At 38.9% G+C, this 20,732-nt stretch overlaps 1 protein-coding gene across 1 annotated transcript in view; it reads right to left on the bottom strand.

Annotated features, from left to right (window-relative positions):
- The window catches only part of LOC130360998 (probable cation-transporting ATPase 13A4), an 82,067-nt gene that overhangs the window by 39,272 nt on the left and 22,063 nt on the right, over positions 1-20,732 (bottom strand). Inside the window, exons 16-20 of the mRNA XM_056563555.1 lie at positions 20,250-20,364; positions 17,069-17,193; positions 16,290-16,453; positions 15,071-15,193; positions 245-324 (exon numbers count right to left, since the gene is read on the bottom strand). Of these exons, the coding sequence (XP_056419530.1) occupies positions 245-324; positions 15,071-15,193; positions 16,290-16,453; positions 17,069-17,193; positions 20,250-20,364 (607 nt within the window). The remainder of the gene's footprint in view (positions 1-244; positions 325-15,070; positions 15,194-16,289; positions 16,454-17,068; positions 17,194-20,249; positions 20,365-20,732) is intronic.

The following is a 20,732-nucleotide window of genomic DNA, read 5'->3' as shown; positions in this document are numbered from 1 at the left end:
AGATTATAATCCTCAACTGCATTGGTTATCACATAGCTTATTAATGACCAATTATAATGCTGGCACAATATGGGTACAAAGCAACCCAATGCCATAACACCTTTCTTCACTCATAGAATCTTTATCATAATCCAGTACATTACCTTACCGGCAGGCTAACACATATTCCAAATTGTATGTTTAAGATGATTATTTATTATTAAATAGATAATACAGTTAATATTTGAGATTGCAGGAAACATACTCTAGTTTTTGAAATTCTTCGATCAGACTGGATTTTTGTCCCGGAGACATTCTAGCAAAGATGGCTCCATTTACCAGAAGCTAGAAAGGAGAGAGACAAAAGACATAAACAATATATTAAGATATTTAAGAATAAGGTTTAATGTTTTATTTAGTAGCTATGTATATGTTAAGCTACATCCCAGTCCCCTAAAAGTTCTGATCCAATTACCATCCACGTTTCCTCTTCATCACTCTCAGTTTTTGCGCCTGTAACGGAGGATGAGGTTTCCAGGCTCCTCTCCTCCGTTCGCCCCACTACCTGCTCTAGTGACCCCATGCCTTCACACCTCATCCAGTCTCTCTCTCTCCTGCTATCAGCTGTCACCTAACTAAAATCTTTAACCTCTCCCTCTCTTCTGGGGTCTTTCCCTCCTCCTTCAAACACTCTATCATAACCCCACTATTGAAAAAACCATCTCTGGACACGTCCTGTGCAGCCAACTATCGACCCGTCTCAAATCTCCCCTTTATCTCCAAACTCCTGGAACGCTTGGTCTACTCCCGCCTTATATGCTATCTCTCCGAGAACTCTCTCCTTGACCCCTTACAGTCTGGTTTCCGCTCCCTTCATTCCACAGAAATGGCCCTAACCAAAGTCACTGACGATCTTCTGACGGCCAAATCAAATGGCAATTTATCTTTACTGATTCTCTTGGACCTGTCTGTGGCTTTTGACACTGTGGATCACCAACTCCTCCTCAGTAGTCTCCGCTCCATCGGTCTCAAGGACTCTGCTCTCGCCTGGTTTTCCTCCTATGTCTCTGGCCGCTCCTTTAGCGTCTCTTTTTCTGGCTCTACTTCTTCTCCTCTTCCCCTTGCTGTCGGGGTTCCCCAGGGATCGGTCCTGGGTCCTCTACTCTTTTCACTCTACACATCCCCCATTGGAAAAACAATCAGTAGATTTGGTTTCCAGTACCACCTCTATGCTGATGCCAACTCTATACCTCTTCCTCCAACATCACCCCTGCACTCATACAGAATACCAGTGACTGTCTCTCTGCCGTCTCAGACATCATGACCTCTTTATATCTGAAACTAAATCTTTTAAAAACAGAACTTCTTGTTTTTTCTCCATCAACTGATACTGTACCTAACCCTGACATTTCCATCTCAGTATGTGGTAGTCCTATAGGTACTACCATAACTCCCGGGCAGCAGGCTCGCTGTCTTGGAGTTATACTTGACTCTGCTCTGTCTTTCACTCCCCATTTTCAGTCCCTTTCACGTTCTTGTCACCTGCATCTCAAAAACATTTGCAGAATCCGCCCATTTCTCACTACTGAAACTGCTAAAACTCTCATTATTCCTTTGATTCACTCCCGCCTCGACTACTGTAAATCTTTACTAATAGGCCTTCCTTTCTCCAAACTCTCTCCTCTCCAGTCCATCCTTAATGCCGCAGCTAGACTCATCTTCCTCTCCAGCCGCTACAATGACGTCTCCTCCCTGTGCCAGTCACTACACTGGTTACCAATTCAGTCCAGAATATAGTACAAAATCCTCAGTCTCACACACAAAGCTCTCCACATTGCTGCACCTCCCTACATCTCCTCTCTCATCTCTGTCTACCATCCTACACGTTCACTCCGATCTGCTAATGATCTCACACTAACATGTTCTATTATCCGAACTTCTCACTCCTGTCTCCAAGACTTCACTTGTGCTGCACCGGTTCTCTGGAATGCTATCCCTCAATCCCTCAGACTGAACCAAAACATCCATAGTTTCAAACGTGGCCTCAAAACACATCTCTTCAGACAAGCCTATAAAATTCTCTAATTTGCCTCAACATATCCTCAACATATCTCCACACCTCTTGTTTTAATAGTTATTGTGTAATATTATGTCTGATACTTGTCTTTGTTTGTACCCCATAATTGTAAGTGCTGCAGAATCTGTAGGCGCTACATAAATAAATAAAATAAAATAAATAAAAATTGTTACGGTAGATACCAGAACAAACAAAAAAGGTATTACTTTCCTGCTCAATCCTCTTCCACTGCCTTTCTGATTCTTACCGGATCCCCACTGATTAGTTGAGTGGGCATTTTCCTGTGCTGAGACAGGGATCAGGAAGTAGTGGTCAGCAGAGACCCAGTGAACATCAGAGCGGCAGTGGTAAAAGAGGGTCATTTTTTTTTCCATGAAGTCTGGAACATTAAAAATATATTTCTCATGTAGGTTAAAGGAAAACTGTAATGGGTACCCCCCAAGATCTCCTGTATGGGGACACAGCAGTCGACATGAAGGGATCGTTCCATCCCCGCATGACACGATGGCTGACATGCCCCCTCCATGTGCCTCTATGGGATACATGGGGGGTATATTATCTGCCGCGTCATTTCAGGATGGACATGCCTTCTTCCTGCAGACTGCTGGGCCCCGTACAGAAAATCGCATGGGGGGAACCCAGCAGTCGTACCCCCTGGAATCTTTAATTTATCCCCTATCCTTCGATTGTGAACAAGTTATTTTCCACTACAGTATTCCTTTAACTATGGTGTCTCAGCAACCAAAGGTGGCTCTTCCATTATGTCACCTAGGAAGCTACCTGAGGCCTCATGCTCGAGGGGGCCTAACCAGGGGTGAGCTGGATATATATATATATATATATGTCAATGCATGAGGAATATTGGTTTATTGGATTCTAGGATTCTATTTAGTAACAGTAAAGCAGTGTAAGTTAGTCATTAGTCAATGGTAATGGTAGTGATGGATAGTCATGATTTGGCAAAGTGATTTGTCCCTTATTGGTAACACACAAAATGAGCAGTGTGCACCTGTGTACGCATTACATTTTGAAGGAGGTGATGATCATTTTAGTTTTTTTAATGGTATTATGTTAATATTAATCTTGGTATACTGAACATGGTCAGTAACAGTATGGTGGTAACATGTGGAGATACGGATATTTTAAAAATTTGATTTGGCTGATTTGACAAATTTTTAGAAAAAATTTGATTCAATCCAAATAAATTTGTGGCAAATCGATATAATAAAGTGTGTGTGTGTGTGTGTGTGTGTGTGTTTTTAACTGTCTTCACTTTTTTCTTTATTTTTTTTTAGGAAGTACTACTACTCCCAACATGAAACAGACTGTTCCATGATGGGAGTAGTAGTACCTGCACTAATAGACAGATCGCCCCGGGTATCACTTCTGACACCTATTGTGATCCTCCTGGATAATGTATAGAAGTGGGCGGCTGGACGCTCTTCTGCGCAATCATGCACTATGTTCTGCGATGTGAAGTTCTTCACGTCACAGATTCATATTTCCCACAGAGAGCTCGAGCCAATCACAACTTTCTGCGCGAAATATGAATAATAGGTATATATACTACAGTGCAGGGGACCAGAGAAGAGCAGTCGGCTGCCTGCATCTCTACATTATACAGAACGATCGCAGCGGGTGTCAGGAGTGACACCCACTGTAATCTTTTCTTTACTGCAGGTACTGCAGCTACTTTACTGTCTATTAATGCAGGTACTACAGGGGGACTAATTATGGGGACCAATATTATACAGTATATATTTTCACTTTACTTTTTTAGCCCCATTTATTTAATGCTATTTTTTCAGGCATTTAGATGTGCTAGCATGAATAATTTCATGGTTCAGATAAAGGTTGAGGACATGGACATCAATAATATATATTATACAGTAGGCAAAAAAAGCCTGACAGTTTCCTTAATTTACCAAAAATCCATAAATTTACAGAGGTCTTCTATCAGAAATTAAAAATACTTCAAACTGTAATTTGCGGAGGCAGATGGCCAGGACAATAATGTATGGATGTAGTTAATGTAATTGGAAAAGACGATGTCATTGTAATTATAGAGTATGAGCTGGTTTTAATTGACAAATTACTGAAATACTCTTCTTGCAATTCCAATGTCTCTGCTCTGTATGTGAAAAATCTTTTATTTTTTTTAGGGGATGATGGAAGTTGTAATTATATACAAGTATATATATAAGTTGAAATATACAGTAGCTGCTCTTATTAGAGCAAATTAAGGTTAAGTGAATAATGAGACCACATCCAATTAAGGTCAAATAGGCAATAGAACATCAAAAGAATGCAGGTCAAGTGGCTTGACCTTAATTGGTTGAGGTCTTATTATTCATTTATAATCAATTTCCGACCTATTTCCTGTTATTCATTCATTTATTTGCTGTGTGAGTGAATTTTTTTTAATAATATATATATATATATATATATATATATATATACAGTACATATATGATATATATATATATATATATATATATAGATAGATAGCTATATATATATATATATATATATATATATATATATATATATATATATATGAAATATATATACATATATATATAACAAAAACAAGGTTGAGTTGGCCAGCACTACTGATACCAAACTACTGCATGGACCTGGCATACAGGTGCACGCTGTAGGCTGAATATACATAAATAGGAGAATACAGCAGGACGCTGCTAGCACAAAGATACAGATAAAACATGAAATGCTATACAGCTATAGTGCAAAAAATGAAAAAGTGAGGTACTTAGCTCACAATTTGGCGGCAAAATAGTTTGGACCATCCCACCACAGTAAGGTGACCTCATTGGGACGGACCCTACACTGTGAATGTGCCCATCAGTTTAACAGGCATTGCAAGGTCTGAGATGTCCAGCACCTTATACACACCTAATAGAGGTGGGTGGGGTGCAGGAGCCAACATGGAGGCAGCCAATCCCCCATATGTATAACACAAACAAGATTGAGTTGGCCAGCACTACTGATACCAAACTGAGGTCACCTTACCGTGGTGGGATGGTCCAAACTATTTGGTCCCAAATTGTGAGCTAAGTACCTAATTTTTTCATTTTTTGCACTATAGCTGTATAGCATTTGATGTTTTATCTGTATCTTTGTGCTAGCAGTGTGTTGCTGTATTCTCCTGTTTATGTATATTCAGCCTAGCAACGTGCACCTGTATGCCAGGTCCATGCAGTAGTTTGGTATCAGTAGTGCTGGCCAACTCATCCTTGTTTGTGTTATACATATGGGGGAGTGACTGCCTCCATGTTGACTCCTGGACCCCACCCACCTCTATTAGGTGTGTATAAGGTGCTGGACATCTCAGACCTTGCAATGCCTGTTAAACTGATTACACAGAGGCATATTCACAGTGTAGGGTCCGTCCCAATGAGGTCACCTTACCGTGGTGGGATGGTCCAAACTATTTGGCCACCAAATTGTGAGCTAAGTATCTCACTTTTTTATTTTTTTTTTCATTTTTTGCACTATAGCTGTATAGCATTTCATGTTTTCCGTATCTTTGTGCTATCAGTGTGCTGCTGTATTCTCCTGTTATATATATATACATATATATATATATATATATATATATATATATATATATATATCCTGCTTGAAAAAGATTCTACTGATGAATTGAAACGTTGCTGCTGACATGGGCTCGGATATATTGCTTTTCTGTATATATATATATATATATATATATATATATACGCAAAAAACTAAAAATGTATCGGGAACCTTCAATAAAACTTTACTTTTAATAAGTCCTTTTTAAAAATACTGAAATAGATGATCAAACTTAGATATATTCTGACCGCCACCCGTGCTCTTGAGTGCTGCAGAGTACCCTTATTTAGCATTTGCACTATAATTCCACATACTGTAAACTTGACTGTTCTTTCACAAATTGCATAGCAGCATATGGCATTATTACATGATATTGCACATTTGTCCGTACCATAGATTATTTCTGCTTGAGTTCAAGATACAAAATTACAAAAAAAATATAAAAGTCCAGATACTCTATTGCAGCTTCCTCATAATTATATTATAATATGAATACAAAAAAAATGGCAACAAAAATGCATAGTAACTTAAAGGAGATGTCCGGTACAGACTATTCCTACTCCATCCTGCCTGGGCTGCAAAAAAAGAGAAAACAAACTTTTACTTACCTTCCTACATTCCTCCAGAACTCTGCAACAGTTGATAGGTCGACTGTTCTGTCTACTTCCGTCTTCCCTTAGCCTGTGATGTCACATGGCGCTTCAGCCTATCACCGGCCGCAGTGATGTCCTGCCTTGCCTAGTGATAGGCTGAAGCACTATTTGACGTCCCGGGCTAAGGGAAGTAGGAAGTAGACAGCCCGGCCCACCAACCAGCTGTTGCGGAGCTCCAGGGGAACATAGGAAGGTAAGTGAAAGTTTGTTTTCTCTTTTTTTGCAGCCGGGCAGTATGGAATAGGAATAGTCCATACCGGACATCTCCTTTAACTCCTTAACAATGCAGGATGCCGGCTCCAGCAATATAATGCGGGTCGGTCCCGGCGGCCATCAACGGGTGGGACCCGTGGCTACTGCCGGACATCACTGATCACGGTGATGCCCGGTATTAACCGTTCAGCTGCGGCGATCAAAGTTAACTGCCGCGTCTGAAGTGAAACTGAAAGCATCCCGGCACCTCAGTTTGGCTGTTTGGGACCGCCACGGTGAAATTTCATTTCACCGCGGTGTCCTGAACAGCTTGCAGGACACCAGGAGGATCCCTACCTGCTTCCTGCATGTCCAATCGCCGAAATGACTGCTCCTTGCCAGAGATCCAGGCAGGAGCAGTCAAGCGCCAATAGCACTGATCAATGCCATGCTATTGCATGGTAGTGAACCGAGTAAGAGATCAGTGTACGCAAATTTATTGCCCCCTATAGGGGCTATAACATTGCAAAAAAAAGGGGGGAAAGTGTTAATAGATGGGATTTAACCCCTTCTCTAACAATAGTTAGAATCACCCCCCTTTTCCCATAAAAAGAAATGTAAATAAAAATAAATATAAACATATGTGGGGGGGTGTAAATGTCCAAACTATAAAAATATATTAAATAAACCGCATGGTAAATGTTGTACACATAAAAAAATTCAAAAGTCCAAAATATAGTATTTTTGGTCACTTTTTATACCATTAAAACAAAAATGGTACCGATAAAAACTTCAGATCACGGCTCAAGAAATTAGCCCTCATACATTCACATATGCGGAAAAATTATAGGGGTCAGAAGAGGACATTTTTAAACATAAACCTTTTTCTGCATGTAGTTATGATTTTTCCAGAAGTATGACAAAATCAAACCTAAATAAGTAGGGTATCATTCTAACCGTATGGACGTACAGAATCATATTGTGCCTTTTTTTTTACCGAAAAATGCACTGTGTAGAAACGGAAGCTCCCAAAAGTTAAAAAAATTGCATTTTTTTCAAGTTTGTCACAAAATGATTTTTTTACTGTTTCGCCGTGGATTTTTGGGTAAAATTACTAATGTCACTGCAAAGAAGAATTGGTGGTGCAAAAAAATAAGTCTTAATATGGAGTTTTAGGTAGAAAATTGAAAGGGTTATTATTTTTAAAAGGTAAGGAGGAAAATGGTTCATGAAATAGAATATATTCAGAATTTGTGCTACTTGTTTGGATAATCAAGTTGGTGAACTGTGTACTGGATGTCCATAAAGCAGTGCAAGTGAATGTAATACTGTTTGGAGTGCGCTACTTGCTTGGACAGTTGCAGTGGATGGTTACATACCACATTGAATGTGAACTATGCACTAGATGTCTATAAAGCAGTGGAAGTGAATATATAAAAATGTTTGGATATATTTGCACAATTGACTATTTTGCACTTTATTTGTATTTATTTGTACATTATATTATATCTTCTTCATGGCATGTTACCTAGATTATTGACCATCAGCCGAGGTGTAATAGATCTGGATTGTGAGGAACTCTAGAGATATTACTAGTACCCACTAATACCACTTCATAAAATCCTAGCTCCATTATTTATCAGATAATGGTTTCTATCCATGATCAATGTCCCTGGCGTGGGGTCTTCCCCGGAGACTCACAGAGCCGACCTGAGAAAATCTGGACTTCACAACATCTTGACAGCCGGATCTATGCAGATTACCATATTGTAACCTGGTCTTGTTAATATGTAATGACCTTTGTTTATTATTCTACATACTTATATTTTCTTTACTGTCAACTATCTGTTTTAACCCCTTAACGACAATGGACGTAAATGGACGTAATGGTGATGTGGTACTTAACGCACCATGACATACATTTACGCGCCGCCATGATTGCGACCACTGGAGCGGTGATCGCGTCATGCCCGGCAGGTCCCGGCTGCGATTGTGCGGATGTCCACCATTAACCCCTCAAATGCCATGATCAATACAGATCACGGCATCTGTGGCAGTGCGCTACTTTGAATGGATGATTGGATCACCCGCAGTGCTGCCACGGGGATCCGATCATCCAGCATGGCGGCCGGAGGTCCCTCACCTGGCTACGGCCATCTTTCGGGGTCTTCTGCTCTGGTCTGAGATTGAGCAGAGCAGAGCAGAAGATGACCAATAATACTGATCAGTGCTATGTCCTATACATAGCAGTGAACAGTATTAGCAATCAACTAATTGCTATGAAAAGTCCCTTATGGGGACATAAAAAGTGTAACGAAAAAGTAAAAAAATAAAAAAGTTTAAAAAATGTTTAAAAATGTGTGTGCGTAAAAGTCTGAACTATTAAAACGTATTGTTAGTAATCCCGTACGGTCAACGGCGTAAAGATAAAAACATTTTAAAAAGTCCAAAATTGCTGCTTTTTTGTCACAGTTTATTAAAAAAAAAGTTATAAAAAATGTATTTAATAAAAAAGTTATAAAAAGTAAAACCTAAGCAAAAGTGGTACTGATAAAAACTACTGATCATGGTGCAAAAAATGAGCCCTCATATCGCCCCATATACGGAAAAATGAGATAGTTATAGGTGGTCAAAATAGGGCAATTTCAAACATACTAATTGTGTTAAAATGGTTTGAGATTTTTTTAAGCGGTACAATTATAGAAAAGCATATAATATGGGTATAATTTTAATTGTATTGACCCACAGAATAAAGAACACATGTCATTTTTACCAGAAAGTGTACAGCGTGAAAACAAAACCTTCCAAAATTTGCAAAATTGCGGTTTTCTTTTCAATTTTCCCACATAAATTATAGTTGTTTGGTTGCACCATACATTTTATGGTAAAATAAGTGATGTAATTACAAAGTACAATTGGTGATGCAAAAAACAAGCCCTCATATGGGTCTGTGGATGAAAATATAAGAGAGCAATTATTTTTAGAAGGCAAGGAGGAAAAAACGAGAATGCAAAAATAAAATTGGTCTGGTCCTTAAGGCCAAAATGGGCCTGGTCCTTAAGGGGTTAAAGAAAAATTATTTAATAAAAAAAAGTTGAACAAAAAATTACTTTTTTGCACTAATGTTGTTGGGTGCTTTATGCTACAACTGACGTATAGTAGGCTCTACAAGAATAATATACTGGAGCCGTTAATAGCAAGGACGATTCTGGATATTGTTGCATATTATTATGAGGAAGCTGCAATAGAGTATCTGGACTTTTATATATTGTTTTTGTAATTTTGTATCTTGAACTCCCACACAAGCAGAAATAATCTAAGGTACGGACAAATGTGCAATAACATGTAGTAATGCCGTATGCTGCTGTGCAATTTGTGAGTTTATCTAAGTTTTGATAATCTATTTCAGTATTTTTTAAAGGACTTATTAAAAGTGAAGTTTTATTGAAGGTTCTCTATACATTTTTGTTTTTAATTATATATATATATATATATATATATATATATATATATATATGGATAGCTATATGTATATATATATATATATATATATGTATATATATATATATATACACAGTCATGGCCGTAAATGTTGGCACTCCTGAAATTTTTCTAGAAGATTAAGTATTTCGCGCAGAAAAGGATTGCAGTAACACATGATTTGCTATACACATGTTTATTCCCTTTGTGTGTATTGGAACTAAAAAAAAGGGAGGAAAAAAAGCAAATTGGACATAATGTCCCACCAAACTCCAAAAATGGTCTGGACAAAATTATTGGCACCCTTTCATAATTTTGGAAAAATGGGATTGTTTTAAGCATGTGATTTTTCATTTTACCCAAAAATGGAAAAAAAAAATCATTGTGCGACAATACATTTTTTGGTAAAAATGACACCGTATCTTTATTCTATAGGTCCATAAGATTAAAATTGTACCCTACTTATATAGGTTTTATTTTGTCGTAGTTCTGAAAAAAATCATAACTACATGCAGGAAAATTTATACGTTTAAAATTGTCATTTTCTGACCCCTATAACTTTTTCAAAAATGTTTCCTACGGGCGGAATGAGGGCTCATTTATTGCGCCGTGATCTAAAGATTTTAGCAGTACCATTTTTGTATTGATCAGACTTTTTGATCGCTTATTATTCATTTTTTCATGATATGAAAAGTGACCAAAAATACTATATTTTGGAATTTTTTGGCGCGTACGCCATTGACCGTGCGGTTTAAATAGTTATATATTTTTATAATTCTGACATTTACGCACACGGCAATATGTTTATTTTTATTTACACAGTTGTTTTTTTTTCTTTAAGGGGAAAAGGGGGTTGATTCAAACTTTTATTAGGGAAGGGGTTAAATGATCTTTATTCACTTTTATCTTTCACTTTTTTTTTTTTTTTGCAATGTTATAGCTCCCATAGGGAGCTATAACACTGTACACACTGATCTTTTACATTGATCAATGGTTTCTCATAGAAAACCATTGATAAATGATTCTGCCGCTTGACTGCTCATGCCTGGATCTCAGGCACTGAACAGTCATTTGAACGCCGCGTCTAAAGGGTTAATAGCGCGCGGCACCGCATTATAGAAAGGGAAAGGACCCAGGACATACCGGTACGTCCTTGGGGTTAAACTCATCTGGGGCATGTATATGTTTGGGCAATATAAAAATCACACCTGAAAGCAGATAAAAAGGAAAGAAGTCCACTTAGTCTTTGCATTTGCATTGTTTGTGTGCCGCGCTAAGCATGGACAACAGAAAGAGGAGAAGAGAACTGTATGTACTTGAGAACAAAAATTGTGGAAAAATATCAACAATCTCAAAGTTACAAGTCCATCTCCAGAGATCTAGATTTGCCTTTATATACAGTGCGCAACATGATCAAGAAGTTTGCAATCCATGACACTGTAGTTAATCTCCCTGGGCGTGGACAGAAAAGAAAAATTTATAAAAGGTGTCAACACAGGATAGTCCAGATGGTGGATAAGCAGGCCCAAACAAGTTCCAAAGATATTCAAGCTGTCCTGCAAGCTCAGGGAACATCAGTGTTAGCGCATACTATCCGTTGACATTTAAATGGAATGAAACGCTATGGCAGGAGACCTAGGGGGACCCCACTGCTGACACAGATACATAAAAAAAGCAAGACTAGATTTTGCCAAAATGAACTTGAGTAAGTCAAAATCCTTCTGGGAAAACGTCTTGTGGACAGATGAGAACAAGATAGACCTTTTTGGTAAAGCACATCATTCTACTGTTTACCGAAAACAGAATGAGGCCCACAAAGAAAAGAACACAGTACCTACAGTAAAATATGGTGGAGGTTTAATAATGTTTTGGGGTTGTTTTGCTGCCTCTGGCACTGAGTGCCTTGAATGTGGACAAGGCATCATGAAATCTGAGGATTACCAACAGATTTTGGGTCGCACTGTACAGTCCAGTGTCAGAAAGCTGGGGTTGAGTCCAAAATCTTGGGTCTTCCAGCAGGACAATGACCCCAAACATACGTCTAAAGCACCCAGAAATGGATGGCAACAAAGTGCTGGTGAGTTCTAAAGTGGCCAGCAATGAGTCCAGATCTAAATCGCATTGAACACCTGTGGAGAGATCTTAAAATTGCTGTTGGGAAAAGGCGCCCTTCCAATAAGAGAGACCTGGAGCAGTTTGCAAAAAAAGAGTTGTCCAACATTCCGGCTGAGAGGTCTAAGAAGCTTATTGATAGTTATTTTTTCCAAAGGGTGTCCAACCAAATATTAAGTTAAGGGTGCCAATAATTTTGTCCAGACCATTTTTGGAGTTTGGTGTGACATTATATCCAATTTGCTTTTTTTCCTCCCTTTTTTGGTTTAGTTCCAATACGAACAAAGGGAATAAACATGTGTATAGCAAAACATGTGTTACTGCAATCCTTTTCTCTGATAAACACTTAATTTTCTAGGTGCCAACATTTACGACCATGACTGTATATACACATATCTATTGGTATAAATACTTGATATTGCATTGTCCTGCAACAGTATTGAGATATGCTGTGGGACCAACTGACAGTCAATTTGCAAACAGTGCAAAATATATGTTTGCAAACTGCAACCACTGTACTGAAATTCAGGAATTACAACTCCCATCATCCCCTACATTAAAAAGCAAAAGATTTTTCACATACAAAGCAGAGACATTGGAATTGCAAGAAGAATTTTTCAGTAATTTGTCAATTAAAACCAGCTCATACTGTATAATTACATTAACAAATTTCCCAATTACATTAAATACATACATACATTATCTGCCTCCGCAAATAACAATTTGAAGTATCTTTAATTTTTCAGTAAATTTATGGATTTTTGGTAACTTAAGGAAACAGAGTGTGCTCCATGTTGGGAGCAGTAGTACCTGCAGTTAAGGAAAGATCAGGATTGTCCTATATAATGTATGGATGCAGGGCACGGCCGCTTTACTCTGGTCCCCTACACTTCTGTATATATATACCTATTATTCATATTTCCCGCAGAGAGTTGTGATTGGCTGGAACCATTTGGCCAATCACAGCTCTCTGCGGGAAATATGAATCTATGATGTGAAGAACTTTACATTGCAGAACATAGTGCAGGATCATGCAGAAGAGCGGCCAGCCACCCGCATCTATGCATTTTATAGGACAATCGCAACGGGTGTCAGAAGTGACATCCGGGGCGATCTGTCTATTAGTACAGGTACTGCTACTCCCATCATGGAATAGTATGTTCCATGCTGGGAGTAGTAGTACTACAAAAAAAAAGTTAACATTTTTTTATAAAACACACACACTTTATTAAAGACATTATTAAAATACATTACTAATAAAAAGTTTAACAAAATGAATTCTAAAAAATATATAATTTTTACATTTAAATGGCCCCTTTCTACATTTTTATTATTGTCGGCTAAATTTTTAGGTCCCTGTCTGCCCGCATACATTGCTCCCTGTTTAAAAATGTATTAACATTTTGTTGTAGAAAAAAAATTCCATTACTACATAGTTTTTTGCTGCAAAAACTCAGTGGAATCCTAGCCTTAGAGTAATAACAAAATGGAGTGAATGAAGAAATTTGTTATTTCGAATCGAGTGGAAATTTGGTATAAATCAAATTTTTCATGAAATTCGGAACAAATTTGGATTTGTCCGATTCGATTCGCTAGTAACTAGTGACATGTTTGTGATAATTGTTCCTCTTGTTATTTTGATAACTGTAAGATTTTGAGTTATACAGTATTATCTTATACTTAGAAATGTTTAATTACCCTCTAATTGTTAGGAGGAGGAGGTCCAGAATTAGCCATAGGGCAATGGGACTCTACTTATGTCCCTGATCTTATATCTGCCCTGCCACTTAAAATTGGTAACTATCATAAAATATCATACAACTATCGTAGTACATTTATTAGTTACGTAACCCACAAAGCCTGAGTGTCAACTACATCTGTAGATACAGGTTTCACAATTTAAACATTTTTAAGTATTAAAAGCATGTTATACACGTAGCCAATATGTTTTTATTTTTCATATTGCCTTTCAAAGTAACTTTACGGCTAGGTTTCCACGCAGGTTTTTTTTTTTTTTTTTCCTGCAGTTTTTGACCAAAGCCAGAGGTGTATTCAAAAGAAAAGGGAAATATAAAGGAAGGACTTATACTTCCCCTTCATTCTGGATCCACTTCTGACTTTGGTTTAAAAACTGCAGTTTAAAAAAATAAATAAATAAATAAATAATAAAATAACACCAGAAAAAATATGTGTGGAAACCTAACCTAAGTATAGTAAATTAATATACTGCACAATATTTGGTTGAAAACAACAGAGAAAAAAGTATACACAGATAAATAAAATAGAAGTTAACAAATTCTTCCAAATATTCTAGTATTGTAAATCATTGATTTCAGTGATGACATTTTGTTATAGATAATTGTTTAATAATAACAACAAAAAGATTAAAAATAGGTATTTATTCTCTTTGGTGATAACATGAAAGATAATTTAAAAAAATGTAAAAAAAAAATTCATTCTGTTTAAAGTTGTACTCTGGTGGAAAACTTTTAATCTTTTTATTTTTTATACCAACTGGTGTCAGAAAGTTAAACAGATTTGTAAATGACTTCTATTAAAATGATTACCCTTCCAGTACTTTTTAGCAGCTGTATGCTACAGAGGAAATACTTTTCTTATTGAACTTCTTTTTTGTCTTGTCCACAGTGCTCTCTGCTGACACCTGATGCCCGTATCAGGGACTGTCCAGAGCAGGAGAAAATCCCCATTGCAAACCTATGCTGCTCTGGACAGTTCCTTATACGGACAGAGGTGTCAGCAGAGAGCACTGTGGACAAGACAAAAAAGAAATAAAAAAAAAAAGATTTCTTCTGTAGCATACAGCTGCTAAAAAATACTGGAAGGATTAAGATTTTTTTAATAGAAGTCATTTACAATTCTGTTTAACTTTCTGGCACCAGTTGATTTAAAAAAAAAAAAAAAGTTTTCCACCGGAGTACCCCTTTAATAGCTTACATTTATTTAACTGAATTACTCTTACCTTTGGTAGTAAACTCTGGAAATGATGCAGAATGACTTGATAGGTCTTTCCACTCATGGCAAAGTGATAGTTTCCCTGGGCTTCTTCTAGAATTGTTCCATCAATATCGATATTGACTGACACCTGTAACATCCAGATATTATATTTCAATGAGAGTTTAGGATGTTTTTCTATTTACCGTATTTATCAGCGTATAACACTCATTTTTTAGGCAAAAATTTTTTGCCTAAAGTCTATCTGCGTGTTATACGCCGATAAGCCGCTGCAGTTCAATGATTTAAAGCGGGCGCTTTAAATCAATGAACTGCAGCGGCTTTTGCAGGTGCAGAGTCCAGCCGTCGCTGCTGGCTTCTCTGCCCCTGCCTGTCCTGGGGTCTAGAGCCCTGCTGCCGCCGCTTTTCTCCCCCTAAAAATCGGCGCCGCTGCCCCTTCTCTCCCCCTGGCTATCGGTGCCGCTGCCCCATTGTCGGCGCCGATAGCCAGGGGGAGAGAAGTGGCGCCGGCAATGGGGCAGCGGCGCCGATAGCCAGGGGGAGAGAAGGGGCAGCGGCACCCATTGCTGGCGCCGCTGCCCCGTTGCCTCCCCCATGCCCGGTTGTATAACTACCTGTTGCCGGGGTCGGGTCTGCGCTGCTTCTGTCCTCTGGTGTGGCGTCCCCTGCGTCGTTGCTGTGCGCTGCGAGACGCAATGACGAGTGACGTCATTGCGTCGCGCCGTGCAGTGCATAGCCACGACGCAGGGGATGCCACACCGGAGGCCAGAAGAAGCATGGACCCGACCCCGGCAACAGGTAACTATACAATGGGTGCTGTTGCCCCTTCTCTCCCCCTGGCTATCGGTGCCGGCAATGGGGCAGCGGCACCGATAGTCAGGGGGAGAGAAGCGGCGACAGCAGGGCTCTAGACCCCAGGAAAGGCAGGGGGAGAGAAGCGGGCAGCGACGGCCTCTCTCCCCCTGCCTTTCCTGGGGACTTCTGCGGGGTCAGAAACAGTGTATCGGGGTATACACATGCACACACACGCACCCTCATTTTACCAAGGATATTTGGGTAAAAAACTTTTTTTACCCAAATATCCTTGGTAAAATAAGGGTTCGTGTTATAGGCCGGTGCATGGTATACCCCGATAAATACAGTATTTATTTATATATACATTAAAAATGACATGCCTATAATATAAGGGTCTAAATATTTGTATCTTCTATAAAGAAACAACTTACTGGTACATCTTCTGAACTTTGATCAATTCCTTCTACTGTATGCCAGGAAATCTTTGCTGAACTCTGTCCAGTTGGCTCCTCGGCTTCTACAAGAATGACATTGCTGTCCATTGGAATTAAGCCAGATGTCCGTGACACTGTGATAGCTGTTTGTAAGTTGTCCCCTGCAGAAGTAAACAATAAAATAAAATAATCATCAATTGTCTGACCAATGTAGAATTATTACTAATTCCTATTCCAGAAATATAGTAAACTTTATAGTAAATAGAAAAATAAAAAGGAAATTTTTACATAAACCCAATATCTAGATCAATTGTCTCAGGTCTCTCCATTAAAGTGACTTCAGGAGAGGATCTGTGCTTTTCACTTTGGATTTCTTAATTAATTTTAGAGAAATCAATGAGCAAGCCATATTTGCTTATGATATTGCTGTTTATATTGCCATTATGCCTTCCATTATAACAGTGCCGAACCAGTTGAGTGGCAAACATCAGCTGTGCCCTGTCATTTTGATAGGAAGAATAGCGCATCATACTGCAATTTTCCTTCCCAATAAACAGGTACTCTGATGGAAAAATGTTTTTCATATTTACTGGCTCCAGAAGGATTAAGATTTTTTAATAGAAGTAATTTACAGATCTGTTTAACTTTCTGGAACCAGTTGATTTGGGGAAAAAAATGTTTTCCACCGGAGTACCCCTTTAAATCTGAAGGAACCACCAATGGAGGCTCTAAACAGAGCCTAAGATTTTGGCTCACAAAAAAAACTTGTGAATTACCTGTGATCATGACTGTCCTGATGTTGGCGGCGCTCAACTCTTGCAAAACAGGTTTTGTTTCTGGTTTCAGTCGGTTCTCTAATATGAGCAATCCAAGAAATTCTAAATCTGATTCGACATCCTCCCTAAAAATGTCAATCGTTTGATTATCCATAAATGATTTAACTCTAAGAATTTCCCTTTTACATAAAGTTGTAAGGTAGCTATCATTATCTTAACATATACTCGCAGGACAGGTTATATTATTTTAATACAGTAAATTGTTCTGTCATTTTATTAGTACTTTAAAGTCATATAAAGTTGTCTCTTTTAAATTTTTTTCTTTAATATTAAGTATATAATAAAGGGAAAGATGTGGTGGTGCGGGGTAAGTTTAAAAGATTCAGTAGGGCACATAATTCAAGAAGTAGTAAGAGCTGACGTTCTCCATGCCAGTTAAGATTTGGGGTCAACCAGTAAATGGTGAAGCATTAATCCCCAAAGACCATTGTGATGTATCAGTTTAACAGATTCATAGGTTTCTACACTGCTCAAAAAAATAAAGGGAACACTTAAACAACACAATGTAACTCCAAGTCAATCACACTTCTGTGAAATCACACTTTCGACTCAGGAAGCAACACTGATTGACAATCAATTTCACATGATGTTGTGCAAATGGAACAACAGGTGGAAATTATAGGCAATTAGCAAGACACCCCCAATAAAGGAGTGGTTCTGCAGGTGGTGACCACAGACCATTTCTCAGTTCCTCTGCTTCCTGGCTGATGTTTTCGTCACTTTTGAATGCTGGCGGTGCTTTCACTTTAGTGGTAGCATGAGACAGAGTCTACAACTCACACAAGTGGCTCAGGTAGTGCAGCTCACCCAAGATGGCACATCAATGCGGGCTGTGGTAAAAAGGTTTGCCGTGCCTGACAGTGTCCGGAGCATGGAGGCGCTACCAGGAGACAGGCCAGTACATCAGGAGACCTGGATGAGGCTGTAGGAGGGCAACAGCCCAACAGCAGGACCGCTACCTCCACCTTTGTGCAAGGAGGAGCAGGAGGAGCACTGACAGAACCCTGCAAAAGGACCACCAGCAGGCCACAAATGTGCATGTGTCCACTCAAACGGTCAGAAACAGACTCCATGAGGGTGGTATGAAGGCCCGAAGTCCACAGGTGGGGGTTGTGTTTACAGCCCAACACCGTGCAGGACATTTAGCATTTGCCAGAGAACACCAAGATTGGCAAATTCGCCATTGGTGCCCTGTGCTCTTCACAGATGAAAGCAGGTTCACATTGAGCACATGTGACAGACCTGACATAGTCTGGAGATGCCGTGGAGAACATCCTCCTGCATGACCGGTTTGGCGGTGGGTCAGTAATGGTGTGGGGTGGCATTTCTTCTTTCTGACTGCCATTAGGTACTGAGATGAAATCCTCAGACCCCTTGTCAGACCATATGCTGGTGCGGTTGGCCCTGGGCTCCGCCTAATGCAAGGCAATGCTAGACCTCATGTGGCTGGAGTGTGTCAGCAGTTCCTGCAAGAGGAAGGCATTGATGCTATGGACTGGCCCGCCCATTCCCCAGACCTGAATCCGATTGAGCACATCTGGGACATCATGTCTCGCTCCATCCACAGACTGTCCAGGAGTTGGCAGATGCTTTAGTCCAGGTCTGGGAGGACATCCCTCAGGAGACCATCCGTCACCTCATCAGGAGCATGCCCAGGCATTGTAGGGAGGTCATACAGGCACGTGGAGGCCACACACAGACTACTAAGCCTCATTTTGACTTGTTTTAAGGACATTACATTAAAGTTGGATCATCCTGTAGTGTGGTTTTCCACTTTGATTTTGAGTGTGACTACATATCCAGACCTCCATGGGTTGATAAATTTGATTTCCATTCATCATTTTTGTGTGATTTTGTTGTCAGCACATTCAACTATGTAAAGATAAAAGTATTTCATACGATTAGTTAATTCATTCAGATCTAGGATGTGTTATCTTAGTGTTCCTTTTACTTTTTTGAGCAATGTATTATAACATGCATGTCCAAAATAGTGTTGAGCGGCATAGGCCATATTCGAATTCGCGAATATTCGTGAATATATGGACGAATATTCGTCATATATTCGCGAATATTCACATATTTGTAATATTCTCGTTTTATTTTCGCATATGTGAAAATTCGCGTATGCGAAAATTAACATTTGCTAAAATTAGCATATACAAAAATTAGCATAAGCAAAAATTTGCATATGCGAAAATTCGCACACCAGTCTCACATTAGAGCCTTCTTTACACCACACAAGCTGGAAGCAGAGAGGGATTATCACGGTGATGTGTACTGTGAAAAAAAACAAAAAACGAATATTCGTAATTACGAATATATAGTGCTATATTCGCGAATATTCGCAAATTCGCGAATATGCGATATTCACGAGCAACACTTGTCCAAAATGACTCTGTTTTATTAGTTTCCATCGCTTTAAGGCTTTGATATTTATTTATTTTTTTTTTGTGCTGAATAGGATAATGCCAAACCTCTGTGCTTCTCTGTCCAGCTAAAAACTGAATATGTTGCTTTCAGGTTGGATCTATTCAAAGTATAGCAGGTTAGATTGTGCTGGTTGGCATCAAATAGTAGGAAAACATATATAGATCTTTTAATGTAAAAGCTTTGCTACGGCCTCTCCCCATGATCCTGCTGAATACATATAGGCCCAGATTTATCAAACTGTGTGAGAGAGAAAAATTGAGGGAATTTCCCCCAGCAACCAATCACAGCTCAGCTAATAAACTGTGGTAAAGTGAAAGCTGAGAGTGATTGGTCACTATGGGAAAATCACTCCACTTTTTCTCTCACACAGTTTAATAAATCTGGGCCATAGTTTCCAATTTTGTACATAATTTTTTTATTTTTGAGGGATCATCAGCAAATAAAAAAACTTATACTTTTCTATATTGGCAAAAACATGGTGTGAAAAGAGCCTTTAAGGCTTTAGCTCCCAGTAAGAAAGTTATTCTGGTCTGAAAATTTGGTCACACCTATTTTCCAATGGGTGATACTGGGGGATTGTGTTGATTTCCATTTAAGGGATACATAGATTCTAGATGAGCCTCAACTACTTTTTGAGTGAATTTGCAATCTCTGGTCCACAATAGACAATTCTCTTGTTAGTATACAGTACCTGATAAAGTTACCATCTGCTGCCATCTTGTTATCCAAAGTTTTGTAGGCTAGGCCAATAACACGAAAGCCTTTCATTGTGTAATACTGAAGCTCTTGGGAAAAGCCTTTTGGTACTATTAAAAAAGAAATACAGTTTAAGGCTTGAAATTATCTAACGTTCTGTGTATCAGTGTTTGCAGGAAAATGTTATTTACGGAAGGTACTTTGTATTACAACTAAAACTTTGAGTTGTTTAGAAATGTTATACAGCACCCATAGAAGTCTATGGGGCCCACTGTATACCTTTAGATTTTGCTCAGAGGTATACAGTGGGCCCCACTGTCAGACTAATACACAATGCTACAGGGCAACAATGTTGGCATGCTTCAAGCATTCCTTCATAATACAGTGCCATGCAGAGGCCATACAGAGCAGAGCCTATGACTGTGGTATGGAGCTGCTATAACATGAGGGGGGAATCTGACACTGCACCGGCTACTCC

Source organism: Hyla sarda, chromosome 3 (genome assembly GCF_029499605.1).
Source record: "Hyla sarda isolate aHylSar1 chromosome 3, aHylSar1.hap1, whole genome shotgun sequence".
NCBI lineage: Eukaryota > Metazoa > Chordata > Amphibia > Anura > Hylidae > Hyla > Hyla sarda.
Note: the sequence above shows the minus strand (reverse complement) of the source record. Positions and strands in the feature narration are given on the sequence as shown.